The sequence below is a fragment of the Opisthocomus hoazin genome, chromosome 5, assembly GCF_030867145.1.
Source record: "Opisthocomus hoazin isolate bOpiHoa1 chromosome 5, bOpiHoa1.hap1, whole genome shotgun sequence".
Taxonomy (NCBI): domain Eukaryota; kingdom Metazoa; phylum Chordata; class Aves; order Opisthocomiformes; family Opisthocomidae; genus Opisthocomus; species Opisthocomus hoazin.
Genome location: NC_134418.1, coordinates 37,886,051 through 37,906,692, shown reverse-complemented (window position 1 = coordinate 37,906,692; position 20,642 = coordinate 37,886,051). Strand labels below are relative to the sequence as shown.

The 20,642-nt window shown below is 38.1% G+C and overlaps 1 protein-coding gene across 3 annotated transcripts in view; it reads left to right on the top strand.

Annotated features, from left to right (window-relative positions):
* The window catches only part of SCLT1 (sodium channel and clathrin linker 1), a 45,720-nt gene that overhangs the window by 23,477 nt on the left and 1,601 nt on the right, over nucleotides 1-20,642 (top strand). For all 3 annotated transcript variants that reach the window (XM_075420971.1, XM_075420970.1, XM_075420972.1), the window contains 6 exons: nucleotides 882-956; nucleotides 1,412-1,557; nucleotides 2,463-2,655; nucleotides 4,053-4,249; nucleotides 17,956-18,034; nucleotides 19,127-19,222. In XM_075420971.1, the coding sequence (XP_075277086.1) occupies nucleotides 882-956; nucleotides 1,412-1,557; nucleotides 2,463-2,655; nucleotides 4,053-4,249; nucleotides 17,956-18,034; nucleotides 19,127-19,222 (786 nt within the window). The remainder of the gene's footprint in view (nucleotides 1-881; nucleotides 957-1,411; nucleotides 1,558-2,462; nucleotides 2,656-4,052; nucleotides 4,250-17,955; nucleotides 18,035-19,126; nucleotides 19,223-20,642) is intronic.

Sequence of the window (20,642 nt, the reverse complement as noted above, 5' to 3'; positions counted from 1 at the left end):
TCGAGTTAAATATTAAATTTAGGTAAAAGTAAGTCAACTAAAATATGATTAATGGATAATTATCTAGGACTATGCTTTATTACTGTGTAGCACTTTACATCCTGTATATCTGCAGACATTAATGCAACGTACAGTATCTTTCATGTTACTTGACAAAAGTGGCTGTGTGCAGTGTCTTAGCAGTCAGTGCTTTAGATGTAAAGGATATTTAAAAATCAATTTTTAATGTGCAGATTTGCCTTATACGTATAGAATCAGATCTTACTTATACTGAGAGTCTTGCCTGGCTCTGCATAAAATAATACAGTTCTGCACATCCACGCATTTCTTTGTGTAAGTTCATTCCTTGAGTTATGCATATTCTTATCATAGTTCACAAGCATCTTGACAGTGAGATTCTGTGCTCTAGAAAACATTTCCCGTGTGGTGGCTTTTCCTTAAGTATCCCTGTTTCTTTCAGGGATAAATAAAGCATGGAAAGATGAGTATTGCGTATCTATAGTTGGATGTGTAGAAATGCAGTATATCAAAGCTGATGAAGGATGCTAAGAGAAAGTCTGTGCATCACAGTCGTCATATTCTTGAATCAACCAGGAACTTGTAACAAATTATATGGGAGACCGAAAGAGCTCAGTGCATGTGCAGCTATTTACGGATTAAATTTATTAAAAAAAGGTTTCATTTTACATGCCTTAGTCTGTATACTGAATGGGAATTATCCTGTAGAGAAAATAACGAGCAGGTCAATATAACCACATGCACACATACCAGCAGCAAGACTTACATTTATAATGACTGGGTTTTGGCTTTGACAGTTCTTGAATTTTTAGTTTGAGTTATTTTTTTTATTAGATTTATTTAAAAATGACTTTTTAACATAGGAATGTGGAGAAAAACAGGATCAAATTGAACGAGCCATTAGAGAAAAGAGAGCAGTAGAAGAAGAACTTGAAAAGGTAAGAAAATTGCATGCATTTTTACATGACACTTAAAATCTCTTTTCAGAAGGAAAACATATATTGATTTTTCCAGTTTCTCATGGGGTTTTTGTTCCCTTGATTTTCTTATTTTATTTTTCGGGTAGATTTTCTTAATTTTGAATTTTCATGTAATTATCTTAATGTGTATGGGGTTTTTTAATCTGGAAAGTGTTTTAAAGCTGTAATACTAAACTTAAAAAGAGGGCTCTTTGAAAAGTGTGAAAAAGGAGAGATGTTTGACATAATCAGAAAGAGTGTTGGTACATATTCTGGTTAAACGTAAGCTCAGTAGGCAGAAAAGTAAATGAATGCCAAATCTTTGAAAACTTTTTTTCCAAGTAGCAGCAACAATGGTAGAAATTTAGTTTTGTTTTAAATCACTGGAAAATGTGCAAGGTAAAGAGGATCTTACATGTAAATTTATTCTTCAGATTTACAGGGAAGACAGAGGACGTGAATCTGACAGTAGAAGATTAGAGCAACTGCATCAGAAATATTTACTTGCAGAAGCTACAAAAGGTGACCTTCAGCTAAGTCTTCAGACAACACAAAATAAACTGAAACAACTGGAAATGAAGTGAGTAATGGATGTTACAGAATTGGAATGGAAAACAATGGAAATTATTTCTAATTAAATTGTTGATAGCGTGTCAGGTTTTTGTCACATCTTTTTAACCAGTAGCAGGAATAGTATCAAGATACCATAATTCTGGAGCAAGGGCAATTATGAATTACTAGAAAAGAATTAAAGGGGATAACGCACTGTAGAATGAAAGATTTCTTTACAAGGTGAGAACTGCAAGCAGTTGTTTGACAAAAAAAAAATGAAAATAGGAGCATATTATTTGGAATATTACTACATTTTTAAATCCTGTTTGTAGAAAAAGTTACTCCATGAAATACTCAGGCAAAATTAATTACTGTATAAATTCATTTACAGTGTGGTATCTCCTAGTACATGCAGAACACTGTTTTCATAGTATACTGAGTTTCAGGTCTGTGTTCAGAGCTAATAGACATTATTGCACTTCCAAGAATACAATGGTAAAAAGTACAAGGTGGTACACGTTTTTAGACCAAGTTGTTTTCAGCATGAAAAGTGTAGGATTCTCTGGAAGCTTTAGTTGTTTCTGTACTTTGATGATTGTAAATCCTGTCACTTTGGCAGAACAGTCCTCAATTGGCAAACTGGAAATGTTATAGAAATGAAAATCTTCTCTTTCATGTTGTCATTTTAATGTGATATCTACAATATTAGATTGGTTTTGTGAATTCATCATCTCCATAAAATTCTTTGCTGACTTGTGCATAGTTCTGGCGCTCAAGCCCATTAAACATGGTGAGCTAATACAAACTTTCAGGAAGAAACAGGGGAACAGCTGTACTGGGTCAGACCAAAGATCTATCCCCGTATGTTGTTTTTTCTCTAGTATGGTAGTTGTTCAACTCTTGAGTTCCAACAGGACTTCTCTTCTCTTTCAGCTCTGAGGAAGAGAAGTCTCGTTGCCAGGAAGCTATCTGTAAATTGCAAAGCATTCTGGATTCAGAAAGAGAAAAGAGTGCCTTTGTCAGTGAACAAAGGCTAAAACTTCAGCAAGAGAATGAACAATTGCAAAAAGAAATTGAGGACTTGAGAAAACTGGCTGTAAAGGCTCAACAAAAAGCTAAAATAAAGGTATGATTTGCATGTTATTTTTATTGTAATGCAAGACTGATACTTGCTTAATAAGGCAGCAGTTCCAAGAGAAAATAATTTAAAGTTTAAATTAAGGATTAAAGTTTCAATGATGCTTCCTCATTTCTACTTAAAAGTAATTTTATTGTAGCATTGTGTGTCCTCAAAATCTATTGGGTAACTCAATCTCTGCTAATTAAATTGTATTTTAATATGTATTAAGTTCTGCTTGATAAGAAGTTCCAAAATGTTCTTTGCTTTTTGTAAAATGAATAGATTAAATAATAACATATTTTCCTTCACTTATTCCAATTCCAGATCTTCATTTATCTACTGTTTGTAATGTGTTAGGAATCTCTGTGTGGCTTTCAGTCCACAGTGTTCATCTACTTGTATGTCCACTGTGTTGTCAGAGCAGTGTGTAACTAATAAATAATAGTGTGGTTGTCAAACATTGGTTCTGCATTTTCTGGACAGAGAAGATTTTTCTGTATGAATAGTTGCAAACAAGATAATTAGCTGAAAGATGGCCGTTCTTTTTGAACGTGTTCTATTAAATGCAGTGGACAGACTGCAGGTGGGATAATGATTTAACAGTAACCTCAGCAGATTCATGGTACCTTTTGGCTTCTGGAGGGAGAAACAGCTTTGATCCTTGATGTGCTTTCTAAACATGTAAAGCTGGTACTTTCCCCTCTGCTCTTAACTCCAGGAATGTAAAGATATTGAAAAGGGATCTAAGAATCTGCAGCAATGAAGAAGACTTCACTGAGCAGTTTTACAAGTTACAAATGGGTACCATCTCAAATCCGTTTTCCACTTTCCACCACAAGATAAAGGAAGCAGTCAAATTAAACAGGAAATCTTGTTCCAACTCCAGAACCCTTTGGTCAAATGTAGTTTAAAAACAAAGGATCAGAGTCTTGTAACAGACAGGTAGCAGTTATAATGCATATACCAGATCTTTGTCTGTCTCGTTTTTAATCAGACAGGCTTCCATTATAGTCACAGATAAGATTTATTGCTTGCTTTCATTTTCCTCTGATGTAGAGGAAATATTTCCTCTGATTTTAGACACAGTTAAGAAACTCCTAACACATTTTAGCAAGATGAAAAAGAAATAACGTGTTTCTGTGGAGGAAACACAAGGGAGAAGGATAAAGATTATTTATAAAAATAGGCATATGCAGCTCATTATCCTTTATTGTCAGTTGTACTATTTGCTTAAATTGGCTTTTGGAATGTGTACCTCTTTAAGCATATAATTACAAGTTTAATTATTGTACGTTACATGCTTTCAACAAATGTTTATAAATTGAATTGAAGTGGTGTAAAAAAAAAAAAGAAAGAGTAAAAAGGGAGAGGTTTGATTGTACCTGACTTGTATTTTTTTGTAGATAAGCACAATGGAACATGAGCATTCTGTGAAGGAACATGGATATGAAGCTCGACTTAAGGAGATGGAAGACACCAGTCAGAAGTCTACTGCTGTACTTAGACGTCTGTTAGTAGCTCAGCAAAAAGCAACAAATCGGTGGAAAGAAGAAACAAAACGTTTGACTGAAACTACAGAAGCCAGGATCAGTAAGCTAAAGTAAGTGTAATTTTGTTCCTCTTCTGGAAGCTATTACAGTTTTAGTTATGTCTGGTCTATAGCAGTAGACATGTGGTGAAAAACCATTAACCCAGCTGGACTAGATGATGTGCTTCCTGCAAAACAGGAAAGCATGTTCTGAAGAGAACTTTTGATGCTCTTTGTGAAGTTAGCGCTGAAGTGGAAATTTTGCATCTTGTTGATGTGTGGAATTTTGTAGTGAGAAAAAGTAAATGGAATATATTACTTTTAATTTTCTCTTTCAAGATATAGCACGCTCAATTTAGGGAATTTTAGCTTTGGATTATGAAAACCTCTATATTTATAGCTATTCAGAACAATCACCATAAAATCAGTTGTGGAGTGAATCTCCAGACTTCTAAAATAAGTTGGAAAAAACCTATTGGGATGCACATTCTCTTCTGAGCAGTTGCTGTTATAAATGAGGATACAAATGAGTTGTGTGATTGCCCTAAGCAAAAATATGTTACAAACTTTTCTTTTATTTCATACAGGTTGCCAGGTAACTAGCTGACATTTGTTTTCCCAGCACAGAATATATGAATATTTTCAGTTTTGAAAGGGCATGAGAACAAGGGCATCTCATGCAACAGACACAGATGCAGATTACATATGATTCCTAGATGCTGAGGAATACAAGCACCTATGGTACCTGTGAGCCTATATGCAGACAGACATCAACCGGTTTAGAGAAGACAGTGGCGTTATTGGAAATGAGTCAATAGAGAAGGAAGTAACCCAGTGAGAAATTAGTCATTTGCAGATATGTCTGAAATATATTCTTCAAACTTATCTTGGTTTTAAATGCATACTGCTATAGATAGTGTTTGCTTCTACTTGGATGTTAATATCCTTTAAAAAAAGTTAAGAATCCACACTGATCAGTTTATGAAATAAGCAGGTACGGCATCAACATTTCTCTTGGTTTTCCTTTTCAGTGTGTGGACACTTTGCACAGAGTTAAAATGTAACTTAATTGATCTGTGCACAGTGGATTTGTAGTGTCTTTGCTGGTATTGCCTTTCTCCACCTCAACTTCCTCGCATGTCTTGTGCTTGGCTGGCAAGTAACCGCCAAACTGTGGCTGGCTGGAGCTGACACACTCACTCGCTCTGGTCAGCCAGCTAGCTGGTGCTTGTAGGAGACCAAGTTTTAAATGGGCTTTTTCTCAACAGAGGCAAAGATACATGTTTGCCTCAGGCTTTATTTTATTTCTAAGCTCATGAACTCTGTCAGTTAGATCAAGTAGACTATAAATTAGAGAATAAATTAGCCTGATATTTTTATAGAACTACTTAGATGTTTATGTCCTCAAGATCTCTTCCTCTTCAAAACTGGTTGAAAATTGGAGGAGATTGACAGACTGGTACACGGTAGCTTCTAAGATAGGAAGCCTCATTTCAGAAGTCTCATTTCTTTAAAATTAAAATGGTTAGAGAAGAATACAATGTTGCACATATTATCTCTTAGAAAGTGCATTCAGTAGTTTTTAGAAGAAAAATTCAGAGTATGCAGCTCTGATAATTTGAGAAATTTGAAATGACCTTTTAACTTCAGTCACTTAAAGTGCAGGATGCACTCATGTATAGCTCTTCACTCAGATTGATTTTTAGAACTTGCTTACTATCACGTTAACAAGGAAGCAAAACTTCTGCCCCATTAAAAGTGGAAACCTGTGAATTCTGGCTTGTATTTCCTTTGGAGTAATCTTTGGATTTTTCATGGTTTATTATTATAATGATTTACATATTCTCAGCTCAGACCATAGTATTTCCAGTATCCTGTGCAACTTTTGGAGTCACAGTTTCTTAAGCATAGCTTGACATTTCTTAGTTGTCAGAATGCCAATGGTGTGAGTAGAATTAGAATCCAAGTTTCTAAACACAAGTAAGGAAAGTAACTTCCTGAAAATGTTTCCTACAATGAATCTACCTTGCCACTACTCTAAAGTGGCTTTCCATCTTTTTTAGAGAAATATGTGAGCATGACCTCCAGCGAACTTCACAAATAGCAGTTTGTTATGTCGTAGTGCTTCCCTTTGAAACTGGTTTCATTCCTCTTTAAAGTGACACAGTGTGTCTATCATGACTAGTTGTACCTATTGTCTGTCCAAATAGAGGAATGCTATGAGTTCCATCCTCCTTGAAATACAAGAATAATTGATAAAACTTTTATTGATGACCTTTCTGTTTTACTAGCCGCTTCACTGATCTGCTTTTCATTTCAAGTGCTACTTTTCTGAGTGTTTAGAACACTTTGTAGTAGTAGTGGATAGTTACTTATGATGACTAGTTCAGTTTAAATTTTTCAGATAGTTCAAAATCATACTAAATCCAATTAGAGATAACATTTTTGTCCATTTTTCTAGAAAAACAAGTCCTGCATTATGATTCTGGTCATTTTTACCTCTACTAAGTATGCAGGTTTTGGCTGAGGTGGAGTTAATTTCCTTCACAGTAGGTAGCTTCATAGTAGCTGCGCGTTGGATTTGTGCTGAGAACAGTATTGGTAACACGGGGATGTTTTTGTTACTGCTGAGCCATGCTTACACAGAGTCAGGGCCTTTTCTGCCTCTCACCCCACCCCACCAGTGAGCAGGCTGGGGCTGCTCAGGGAGCTGGGAGGGGGCACAGCTGGGACAGCTGACCCCAACTGACCAAAAGGATATTCCATACCATATGATGTCATGCTCAGCAATATAAAACTGGGGGAAGAAGGAGGAAGGGGAGGAAGTTCAGAGTGATGGCGTTTGTCTTCCCAAGTAACGGTTATGCGTGATGGAGCCCTGCTTTCCTGGAGATGGCTGAATACCTGCCTGCCGATGGGAAGCAGTGAACGCATTCCTCATCTTGCTTTGCTTGCACGCGCAGCTTTTGCTTTCCCTATTAAACTGTCTTTATCTCAACCCACAAGTTTTCTCACTTGTACCCTTCTGATTCTCCCCCCCATCCCACCGAGGGGGAGTGAGCAAGCAGCTGTCTGGTGCTTACTTGCCAGCTGGGGTTAAACCATGACACTAAGTAAATGGTTCTGAGTTTTTTACCTTATCTATCCAGATACAGGCTGGCTTTATTTTGCCTTAAAATACACTGCATTTTGCAAAGATTAGTAAACAGTTCTTTAAAAAGGCAAAAAGTCGCTTTCAGAAGTCATCACAGTGTTGAGCACGTCTGCAAGACACTGGGAGCTGTGCTTATTCAGGGACAGTTTTAGTTGTATAGCTTCACTGTATGTAATTAGCTGGGTCTTACTAATGCTTTTTTGACATATTTTGTAAATGCAGTAACTAGAGAAGAAAAATACTTTGTAGTGTTTCATGCTAAGGTGAATTTTAGCTGTTAAACTTGTAGTTTATTTTCTGTAAATGAAAGTGCAAAAACTCTCACAGTGGAGCGTGTAGGTTCATAAGTGGCTCCTGAATGTAGTTCAGCAACTTCCAATTAAAAGGGAGAAATTGCAGACTTCCAAAACAAAGTTGTCTGTGAAACAGCTGCTTTCCTTCTTAAAGTTTTGATGTTAAGTGTTAAAATGTTGTTATAGCGGACCAAAAGCTTTAGACCTTACTGCAGCAAAATGCTGACATAGAAAATATAGCAGACGTGAGAGGAAGTCTGCTTTGTGAATCTGCATGAGAGATAGGTAGTGAATTTTGAAGATGTCCCTGTTTATGTGAGAGACTGCCTGTGTGGCATCATCTGGAAAACTGCTGCAATAATTTAGCATCCTTTATCAGACAATACTGCCTGATGAGCACAATAGAAAAAAAACGTTCATCTCATATTAAAAATTGTCAGTCTATACACAGTCCGCATGATTCTTAGTGACTTCTGTAGATATTTTGGTGCAAGTCTAAAAGCAAAGTCAGTTACTTGTTAAGGCGATTTCAATAGGCGATGCTTCTGCGTACTGTATAAGCTAGAAGCAGTTGGTTTTGTCAAATATTTGCTGTACCTGACAAGGAAGCTGCCAATAGAAACAAGTTTTCCAGAAGGTTGTAATTTAAACTGATGTCAGCAATTTCATAATGAAATCTGTGTAGTGATGCTCTGATATTATGGTGACATGTGGCTAGAACAGAATCTATAAGTATTATATAGAAAATTTAAAACCGGCTTATTTTTCACGTTACATGCATTACCAAATACCTAGCTATATAGTGCAGAATGCAGCTGGTATGAAATTTACCTCCTGGGTTACACAGTAATAGTTATTCAATGCAAAGTCCTTGCTTATATTATAAATGAATAATTATCACATTTATGTTGATCTTACCACAGCAACATTTTGAGTAAGTATTTTGAGTGCAAGTACAGAATGGCAAATGACTTCTTACTTTGTTGTGAACTAAAATAAAGTTGCTGATTATTTAAAAGGCAAAATAATTTTGCAGCAAATGCATTTGTCACGGAAATGTCAGCAAGACCACTAAATAATAGATGGATATTGGGTAAACAGGATCTATTGAATTAAAGGTTCTGTGTGAAAGTCCTCTTGAGGCTAACGCAGGAAACCGAGCCTCATAGCTGGGCCCAGGTGAAAGGCCGATGTTCACTCAGCTTTCCTATGTACATACAAGTTTAAGTTTATGTGGTTTTGAGAGGGTTAGTGAAACTGTGAGCTTGTAAGGAAAATTTAGTATCTTCCTTGGAAACTTCATCTTGTCATGACTGGGCAGCCAGGCTATGAACTTAGATGAAGATATCAGCATACCCTTTTTGGATTTAAATAGAGAGCTGTCCACATTTAGCAGCATATCATGGTTATTCAATATATTTTGAGGACAGTCTGAGATATTCCTTGCCACTTCATGAAGTTACTGTTTGATGTATTGGATTCATGTAAATATATGAGCAAATGCAGGGATTGTGTTGATGACATGTACCAGAATTTCATTTTTTAATATGAATTATTACTCTTACAGCATAGTAGTGTCCTTTATAAGTTAATGTGTTTCAGAAAGTTATAAACTTCCTAACAAGGTCATATCCACGTATATTGGGGAGGCAGTTTACATAAAAGCATTTTATATTGCATTTCACCACAAGTTTGCTGGTAGTGGAGCTCTCATAAGCATTGAGTCAGTGTCCCATTTGTTAGTGTAGGTGTTGGTGTTTCCTATTCCTTTGCCTTAAATTCATCGTCTGTTGCTGGTTTTCAGTTCTGTCCTCATTACTTGCATTTTCTATGTGAAAGTGTCTGAAACATTTTGGCTTCTTTACTAACTTCCCAGGAGCAGTTGCTAACTTCTCCATATTCTGTGCTGCTCATTTGTAATCTTGAAAGTCTGCAGTGTTTAGTTTGTGAGGTGTAATCCATATGCTTAAAGGAAGAGTTAAATACTTTAAAAGAAATGAAGCAACATCAGTGAACGTTAGATGATTTTTAGTTTCAAAAAACTTAAGGAGAAATAAAAAGTAGAGCAGAGTGAATGATTGGTGAATAAATGAATAAATTGATACTTTCAGGCTTCACTGAGAATTATTCTGTGCTTTCTTGGACATTTGGGTCTCAGTTCAAGTTAAACGTGTAATCGTTGCCTATAAAAGTGAACTTGGAATTAAAAACAGTGCTGAAACATTAGGCAATGCATTGAATACTGGTAGACTAAACTCCACCATTTTCTTCATAAAAATACATTACAGTCTTCATTTGTGAGAAGAGTTTTCTTCTATCTAAGCGTCTTAAGATGCTGTACACTTTTAGAAGGATTTATTAGTAATAAACGTCATCTTCACCGTGCAAGAGGGCAAGGAACCAGTTTTGCTTCAATATACTTGTGCCAAAAGTCAGTCTTCAAGGTAACTAAGAAGGTCAGTGCTACTTGCAACACAGGTCGTCGTTCCAAATAAAATCATTGCTCTTGGCAGCATGACTAACAACTCATGACTAGTGTTTATTCTCTTTATTCCTGCAAAATGTCTAGTCTGGCAGACTATGAAACGAAGCTGTTCTGACTTTTGATTGTATCCATTTTAGATGTACTTTGAGTTCTAATGACATTTACTGAAGTGAACTTAGACAGCAAATATTTAGAATTATAAAATAGTTACGCAAATGAATGATTACTTATAACATTTCTAAAAAGGTGGCATAGAACTGTTATTTAAAGATGAGTTGTCCCAAGGCTTTTCTATTGAATTTAGGTTGTTTCTTTCTCTAAGAATGTGTATGTATGTAAAACATAAACTGTATCTATATCTTTTTATATGTTTTTGTAAACACATACAAAAACTATCACCCTCAGATTGAGTTTGGAGGAATTTTATATTTTAAATTAAGGTGAGTTTAATGCTTCTTAAAGACCTGCACTGGGTTTGGCTGGGATAGAGTTAATTTTATTTATAGCAGCCTGTATGGTGCTGTGTTTTAGATTTATGACCAAAATGGTGTTGATAACACGGCAGTGTTTTCGCTGTTGCTGAACAGTGCTAATACAGCGTCAAGGCCTTCTCTGTTTCTTAGTCTGCCGCCCCAGCAAGCAGGCTGGCAGTGGGCAAGAAGCTGGGAGGGGGCACAGCCAGGACAGCTGACCCCAGCTGACCAAAGGGATATCATGCCATATCATGTCGTGTTCACCAATAAAACTGGGTGGAAGTTCTTCCGAAGTAAATGTTGTTTGGATACTGGCTGGGCATTGGTCTCCTGGTGATGAGTGATTGCTTTTGCATCTTTTTTTTTTTTTTTTTTTTTTTCTCTTCTCTCTTCACTTATTAAACTGTCTTTCTCTTGACCCATGAGTTTTTTCCATACCTGTACCCTTCCAGTTCTCTCCCCCTTTCCTCTGGGGGGGAGTGAGCGAGCAGCTGGGTAGGGGCTTTCCCGCCAGATGGGTCAACCTCAAGACCAAAGGACAGATGTGGCTTTTGAGACAGAAATGCATATTAACACTTAATTTTAATTGAATTTGTTTGACTACTTGCTGTGTTTCAACAGGCTTGCATTTTGACAGCTGCATCTTTGCTAGGGTCTGAAATTGAACCACCAATTCAGTTCTGACCAGGAATAATCAGGAGAATGAAATGAACTTCTGAGAGGCGAAAAGTAATCTTTCACGTTCTTTATAGGGGTTTAAATGGAAGATGGTAAGGAGAGAAGTACAGAAATTATATAATTATATATTATATAATAGCAAACTTATTTCCAAAGGTAATTGTTTTCATAACACAAAAAGAGCTTGTAAGTCCTGGTGAACAATCTTAACTAGTATACTTTCATTAATTTAGTAACTGACATTTACTTGAGTTTCTGTTTGTTGGGTTTTTTTTCCTCCCCTTGTATCTGGAACATTGGTTAAATAATATGAATAACTAAATCGAAATTAGGTTTAATGTTTAAAAAGTTATTTTGATCTTCAGTGTCACTTCTCCACAAATTTGTGTGGAATTTGATAAGAAACGGAAGCAGTCCATGTTGTTGTTGCTGTTGTTGCTGATCTAAAGGGTGTAGAGCTTCCAGTTGTAAAGTTGTAAGCTCTCAAGCTCTTTAAGATCACAGTTTGAGTGTCCCAAAACTTCAAGGGACTTGGGTGATCTGCCTTTGACAGCTGTGGTAAAAAAACAGTATCAAGTGCTTATAGCTTCTTTTATATTTCTTGTCTTCATTTGAAAGAATTTACTTTTGAAAGAAATGAGGAATACATACAGATATTTTTGAAGACTCTTGCTTTCACTGAAGTACCACAGTCTAGAAAGATGGTTCCTATGCCCATATTTGGGGGTGAAAGACAGGCTAGGGCTGATCTTATGACCTTACAGCATTGTCTATAAAGCTATATAGTTCTCCAGACTTAAGCTGAGAAGAGTAAATGACAACAGAGATAGAAAGTAAAATCAGTAATACCAAAGGAACATTTAGGAAATGTGTAGATTGGAGGGAAACAAGCTTCAGTAACAACAGAATACAGGATAGATTGAGAAGGGGTGAGGGAGAAAGTTCTGATGACAATTTAAGCAAAGTTCTGATGACAATTTAAGCAAAAACAGGGTAACTGGGTCTGCCAGCATTTACAAAAAGAAAATAAAGTGAAAGACTGTATGCAAGTTTAAACAAGGGCAGATTATTCATTCATTCTGTAAAGTCCACCTCGACTGGTCTGTACTTATGTGAACTATATAAATAAACAAATATATGTTAAACAAATAAAAAAGAGGTCATAATACAAGTGATAATAGGTGGTTAATCGCTTCTAATTAGCATATCAGTATTTTTCATACATTTTTATGTTCTAATCCTGAGAACGAAGAGAAGAATTGAGGTAAATTGAGAAAGAATTTTTCAGATAATCGGTGGTTATACATAAACCCTTACCAGACTCCTCAGCAGTGGCCAACACCAAGAGCAAGTTTTCGTTGCACATGATTGCTGGAATTCAAGATCCTTAGGGTAATGAGGAGGGCATGCAGCAAGCTCACTACCCTGGACTTCAGGAGAGCAGACTTTGGCCTCTTCAGGGATCTGCTCAGTAGAGTACCATGCGACAAAGCCCTGGAGGGAAGAGGGACCCAAGACAGCTGGTTAATATTCAAGGATCACCTCCCCCATGCTCTGAGCAGTGCATTCCAACAAAGAGGAAGTCAGGCAGAAACGCCAGGAGGCCTGCATGGATGGATAAGGAGCTCCTGGACAAACTCAAACACAAAAAAGGAAGCCTACAGAGGGTGGAAGCAAGGACAGGTAGCCTGGGAGGAATACAGAAAAACTGTCCGAGTGGCCAGGGATCAGGTCAGGAAAGCCAAAGCCCTGACAGAATTCAATCTGACTGAGGATGTCAAGGGCAACAAGAAAAGCTTCTTATAGGTACGTCAGTGATAAAAGGAAGACTAGGGGAAATGTAGGCCCTCTCTGCAAGGAAATGGGAGACTTGGTTACACAGGATATGGAGAAGGCTAAAGTACTCAACGACTTTTTTGCCTCAGTCTTCACCAGCAAGCGCTCTAGCCACACCACCCAAGTCGCAGAAGGGGAAAGGCAGGGACTGGGATAATGAAGAACCACCCACTGTAGGAAAAGATCAGGTTTGAGACCATCTGAGGAACCTGAAGGTGCACAAGTCCATGGGACCTGGTGAGGTGCATCTGCAGATCCTGAGGGAACTGCACATGAAGTTGCAAAGCTGCTATCCATCATATTGGAGAAGTCGTGGCAGTCTGGTGAAGTTCCCACTGACTGGAAAAGGAGAAACATAACCCCCATTTTCAGAAGGGGACAAAAGGAAGACTCGGGGAACAACAGGCCAGTCAGTCTCACCTCTGTTCCCAGCAACATCATGGAGCACATTCTGCTGGAAACTACGCTAAGGCACATGGAAAATAAGGAGGTGATTGGTGACAGCTAGCGTGGCTTCACTAAGGGAAAATCATGCCTGACAAATTTGGTGGCCTTCTACAATGGGGTTACAGTGTTGGTGGATAAGGGAAGAGCAACTGCCATCATCTACCTGGTCTTGAGCAAAGCATTTGACACTGTTCTACATGAAATCCTTGTTCTAAATTGGAGAGACATGGATTTGATGGCTGGGCAGAGAATGGATTGAGAGCAGCCCTGAGGAGAAGGACTTGGGGGTGCTGCTGATGAGAAACTCAGCATGACCCAGCAGTGTGCGCTTGCAGCCCAGAAGGCCAACTGTGTCCTGGGCTGCATCAAAAGCAGTGTGGCCAACAGGTCGAGGGAGGTGATTCTGCCCCTGTGCTCCGCTCTGGTGGGACCCCACCAGGAGTACTGCATCCAGCTCTGGAGTCCTCAGCACAGGAAAGACATGGACCTGTTGGAGCAGGTCCAGAGGAGGCTACAAAAATGATCAGAGGGCTGGAGCACCTCTCCTGTGACGACAGGCTGAGAGAGCTGGGGTTGTTCAGCCTGCAGAAGAGAAGGCTCCAGGGAGACCTTATTGTGGCCTTCCAGTATCTGAAGGGGTCCTGCAGGAAAGCTGAAGAGGGACTTTTTACAAGAACTTGTAGTGATAGGACAAGGGGTAACGGCTTTAACCTGAAAGGGGGTAGGTTTAGACTGGATGTAAAGAAGAAATTCTTTGCTATGAGGGCGAGCACTGGAACAGGTTGCCCAGAGAAGCTGTGGCTGCCCCCTCCCTGGCAGTGCTCAAGGCCAGGTTGGATGGGGCTTTGAATAACCTGGTCTGGTGGAGGGTGTCGCTGTCCATGGCAGGGGGGTTGGAACTAGGTGATCTATACTGTCCCTTCCAACCGAAACCATTCCATGATTCTATGATTCTTGTTGGACCAGGGATCAGAACAAGTTTCACGTTGGTAACAAAGTGTCACATCCAATGAAGGGACTGAATTATCCACAGAATGCCCCTTCAGTAGAGTAGATCTTGCAGATGGGAAAGAGGTAGACCTTATAACTTGAGAACTTTACAGGAAGTTGACAGTTCTCTCAGCTTTGCTATGAATATTACTTTGGGCTCTTCTTTTGGATGATTGCTCAGTTAAGGTACAGTTTAGCCCGAGTAGGGGTAGTAATAGGTATGCACAAGTCTGTTCTCTTTTTAGAAATCTAAACTGAATCTACAAAACAAAGAGTGCATGAGACAATTTATAAACATTGGCTTAAATGATAAAGAGGGTCAGTACTTTGGGCGTTACTTTCATATGACAGTGCATCTGAGGAGCTTTAAAAATCTTAACTCTTTAGTAAAAAAGTAAGAAAATTTAATACTCATGCATAGTATGAAGAAATTGGTAAATTAACAATCTTAACCACTGACACTGTTGTCTAGTAGTAAGATATGACTTTTGTGGGAAAAAAAAATATTTGTTGTAACATAAACCCGTTATATTTGAACAACTATACCGAATGGCTTCATTTTTTTAATATTCACTTAAACTGTGATTGTCAGTACCTACAGAACAGGAATCCTTGCCATATTGTTTTTAAGTATAGATACTTTGCTTAGCTTAAGTCATCTGGTTGCAGCTACTTTGGGTGCCTTTGTTCCAGTTTCTGCTTCTGAAACATTTCTCTGTCATAGTTAAGAGTCCCTGACTCATCGGTAGCCATGTGTGTTTTTTGGAGTTCTCAGTTTTATCTTTCCTATAATTGAAAAGAATCTGCCTCTGAAGAAATCTTTTTTTGGTGTCTGTGTATGAAGTGTTGGCCAGGACTGCCTGCTCCTTCTGCCTACGTCCTGTACAGTGCATTGAGGGGATTGCATAGCATCTTGAGATGAGGAAGTTTCCTCCATTTCTAAAACATTATTCTTGGCTGAACTTCTGTAATGTTTGGCAGCCATCGCTGCTTATTTTAAGATGCTCATTAAAGGAAAAAGTTAACAGGATGAGAGACAGCTGCAGGTACTGGCAGTATACAAAATTCCTAATTGCTAAGAGTAACTGAAGCATATTATAGTATAATTCAATTGGAAAAATAGCTGGCACATGCTGTATTTGTCATGTGAGAGCTTTGCACGATGTACTTGCTACAGCTGGCAGATTTATCACCCGTCTGCCAAAATGCTAAAAGCTCACCTTTTGTTTCCTACTCACTTAACAAAGGCAATATGGAGTAGGGACTGATGTGCTTATTCAGCAGTTGGGGTTACTGCTCAATTTTAGTATTACAATCTCCTAATGTGTGTTTGGGGGAGGGTTAACAATCAGAATGAATCGACTGTCTAGCTCAGTAGCCGTCACGTTTCCTTTCACTTACAAGGTTAGACTGTTTTCCTTAAATACATGTTCGGTGTGATCTGATTATAAAAATAATTTCCTGATACACAGCTGTAAACGCGCATGTAAACTCGTTAATGGCCAGTGCTGTTAAGAATGCTGTTTCCACACGTCAGTACAAGTATGGAAGACAGATTGTTTTCAGTAACTAAGAATGTTTAATTTAGAAAATTAATCTGTTTGGATAATCTTCTGAGTTGATGTAACAATAAAGATGGTTTGTCAGAATTTCAGAATTTCCTTATTTTCAAAGCCTTTTTTTCTAGTCTAGTTAAACTTGAACATAAGCAGTCTACACATTGTAAGGAGTAGTGTTTGAATGGTTTTTAGGGAGGTTATTTTGAAAAGGTGTATCTGAAAAGATATGGCAGGAATTTTATAAAATTAATGTTTTTCTAATAAAACAGTTTATAAAAACAACTTTCAAAAAACGGCTCTTCATTAGGGCTTCTGTTTTGAAAATGCTTCATCTTGATGCTTGATACTGATCAAGATTTGCAGTAATAGTGATAAGTATTAACATACTGTCTTGATCCTGGAATTTGAATCCATCTTTAATTTATATAAAAATCTTCACATGTGGTAACACAGGTACAATCTATATCTAATTTTAACTGTTTAATATCATTTAAATATCTGCCTATGTAGTAGTCTCTTTTTTTATAGCAGCTAGTCAAAACATGTTGAACTATTTTTTTGATATCTTCCTGCAACTCGTTAAACGGATTGGTTGAGAACAAGGGAGTGGAAACCACCAGCCAGGTATACTCCAAACTTTATGTTAACAGATATATTGCAACCTTGTATTTCAAGTGCCATATAGCAGTTTTCAGTCAAACTTAATGAAATATTAGGTTTAAAAGTTTTTAAGAGTAAATTATTGTTGAGAACTAAATGCCATCGTTAAAATTGTAGACTTTTTAAGATGGAGATCTGAGGTTAAAGGATCTTCTACCTTGCCTCCATTCCCCCAGACGGAACAAAGGCTTTAGCTTCCTTTACAATGCAGATAGTTTCAGTAACAGGGAGGGCACCTAAAGGTTAGGTATCGCTTTTCTGAGCGTTGTCAATGTGCTAGGTATTCATGAAGGTGACTCCATTTCAGCATACTTTCAAGGTAGGAAAGGAAGGTGAAGTGGGAACGGATTAAAAAATTACTCTTTGCAAATTTGTTTGAACCTCAACATAGAAGGTGAAACAGGGGGGCAAGAATCTTGATCACACCGTTTTTTGTGGTGGCTGTTGCTAGTGGAGTAGAGACTGGTCAAAGGTTAGAGCAGCTCATTTAGTTCTGCATCTTCCTCTGGCTAAAATTACCCAAGTTCAGAGTATTTTCCATCCTTGGTTGTCCCTCTTCTTCAGTGGCTTGGGATGACAGGAGGCAAGCACTGTTTCCTTTGAGCTCCAACTCAGAGATGTCTACCATAACCCAGGTATTTTTTGTCTTCAATACTGTACAAATTCAGGGTCAATAAAACTCATTCAGTATCAAAGTAAAAAGACTGCATTGAAGAAGGTGGCATTTTCCTTTTCCTCATGAAGTGTTACATTGTTGTCTGTTTCACAAGTATAGAAGGGTTTGGGTTTAGGTACTTCAGAGCACCTTCAAAAATGTCCACATTGAAATCTGGTTATGGGACACTAATTAGAATGTTAATCTAAAAATTGAATGCACTTTGCAAATGCAGCTTATAGCATATTTGATGCCTATAAAATAAGATTCAATAAATGGAAAAAAACCTCTGTAAAATGTCAGTGCTCTTGACAAAGGCCTGTTCATTCAAACAAATACATCTCATTCCTCTGCCATTATAGTTTTGAGGACGCATCACATAGAAGTGCTCACTGTGTAGTGCTGTTGAAATCACTGTTTGAAGAGCAACACTGTAATTAAAAATACAGCGGAAGCCCCTACAATGCAAGAAAGTACCCATGAAATTACGTTCCCAATAACTGATGCACTACTGTGTGTTAATCAGCATCTTTTCTTCTGATTGATAGAAGCGAGCTGAGTCAACAAAAACTTCGTAGCCAGGAGCTCATTTCTCAGCTGGAAGCGGCAAATGAAAAGATAACTGAGGTAAGATAATGACTGATATGACAACTACTTTCAATTACAACCTGATGCACACACAGTAGGATCTTAACAGAAACTTATTTAGATGAGTTATGTTGCTGGTTTAGAAAACATTAAGGATTTTTGACAGGAGTAGTCATAGCTGGAAAACCCCAGTTGCTGCTGACTGACACATTCAAACAGCAGGAAGGCAAATTAACTTTACTCTCAGATTACAAGAAAAGGTAAAGGAGAGATCATCTTTCAAGGTTACTAATCTAGCAATTGTAGACAATGCAGGAAATGTTGCAGAAGTCATTTATGCCTGCGTATCCATGCATGCCTCTGAAAAGGAGTAGGCATTGTGTTACGGATCATGTAGCATATGCAGAGACAAGAAATTCTGCTCAGCATACTATGCCTATAGCAGAATTTACACTGCATGTGCATATATGCATGTAGATAAAAGCATTATCCATTAAAGATTAAGGGCAGGGTTGTTCTGGAATGTGTGTTGTTCAATAATTAATGGCCACTTTAGAATGGCCACGGCTATCCTGTCAGCCTCATAAATCTGGGAGAATATTCAATTCTGTCTAGGATAAGTCCTTCTGTGTTGTTTTTTGTAGTGCTGTATTACTGAGTGGAGAAAAATGGGGCTGACTCAAGACTAGATTTCTGTAAGTAAAGGGTGGTTAAGAAAGACTTTATGTATACCCTTTGATGAAGAGAACAGAAGAAATCTGTAGGAAGTTTATCATCTCATTTGTACTATCTGGTATATTCTTCTTCCCTTTGAGTACAGCTAAAACACTTACATTGTAAGATTGCGTAAATTAAATTACCTGAATTAAAATGTCAGCTTTTATGCATCTTACTTCAAGATGGTCAAATGAGTAAAACTTCCTCTGCAGATTACTCTGATTGGAAAAGTCACATGATACCATATTTGAGCTGGAAATCCCCTATAATGTGCCAGCAGTATGTCTTTAGTCTTATTGTAAGTGGGAAACAGTTCCGCTTCTTAAGGTTCTCGTTTTAAGCTTTTTCACTGCAGTGTGTATGGATCCAGTAAAAAGAACTTTGCATTTGTAATGAGATATTTCATTTACACAGGATGAAAAATTAGTGATGCAATATCGAGAATACATCAATAGGCTTCAAAGGCGACTAAGCCAGGCAGAACAGAGGGCAGCTACAGCGTCTCAAAAGGTACAAAACTAACAAAAAAACATGTTATCTAAGCGCATTTTAAAAACCCATTGAATAGTACAAAAATACTGACTTTGTATCATTCCTGAGGCAGAAGTGATCATTTATGTGCAGTATTACTGATATAATTTTATCAACAAGCTTGTATTTTGGATGCATCATCACAAAACTGATGCATATGCAATTAAAAGCCACCTTCTGACAGGATGCTTAAGTGACAGTATAGATTTGTTTATGGAAACAAATTTGATGTGAATTAAACTTGTTATGGTTCAAAATGCATGAGTGAAGGTGTATGATCATTTCCACCTTCAGAAATGGCAGCAAGTTAACAAAGAGGAAAAAAAACCTCCTTAAAAAACTGCAGCCCCTGTTTAGGTGAAGCTGGTGGTTTTTAGCTTGGTGTAACCTACTGCAGCAGTCACAAACGATGGCTTTGCGTGATAAAAAGCAAATGCTGTCCTAATTCCTACACCTGTCTCCTGGGGAGTCCGATTTAAAACAAAGCACGTCGTGAGCTGATGGCTGGAGAACTGCCTTGATAAAAACTGCTAGGCAGCACAGCTGTTTGTGGGAATGCTGTTTGTGGGGTTTTTCAGCCAGGTAAGTTCCCTGGTCTAATTCATTGTGTGGCTGCACAAAGAGCATGGGGAAATGGTTTGTGGACCACCAGAACTGATAATGTGGACCTGTTCAGTGTTCATCAAATTGCAACCTCAAGTACCTTCTGCCATGTCCTGTGAACTCCCAAAGTTGTTAACTTTGTGCCTGTCCACCTGCATGTTCAGTAGTGGCCTCCAGCAGCTGCGTCCCCAAAGGCTGTTGCAGAAGTAACCCCACTGCAGTTGTTATCATCAGCTGTGTATAACAGGCACAGTAAGTCCCGTAATGTCAAAAATACTGAAAATTGTGCAGAGAGAATAGGAAATACTTGTTTTTTTCCAGGCCACGGGAAGGGGGGAAGGAAGGAATGGTGTATGTATCTTGCTACCATAGTGAACATGCCTACTACATGATTCAGCAGTTCTGAGAACTTCAGAGAAGGTGTGCTGTTAGGGCTGCTCGTATGCCGAAGACCTCCTTGTGCAACCACTGTGATCAGTTAATGAGCTGAATTGTTGCTGCCTTCCTTTTCCAGTTCTCTTACAACTCAGTTTCAACTTTGAGCAGTACTACTCACTATCTGTAGACATAAGGGATGTTGGGAGGAAAGGTTTTATTCTCTTCAGAGAGAGAAACTTTGTCTTTTAATTGTCTAAACCCCATGCTACCTATAATTCTGTATTTTCGCTGCTGCACAGTGGGTGAGGTTCTTTTTCCATCCCAGTGTTCTTTTTTCCCTACTATTCAAGCTGTACATCTTGAAGCAAATCCCATGGAGGGTTATACGCTGGGTTCACTCCTTTGACAAGCAAATTTG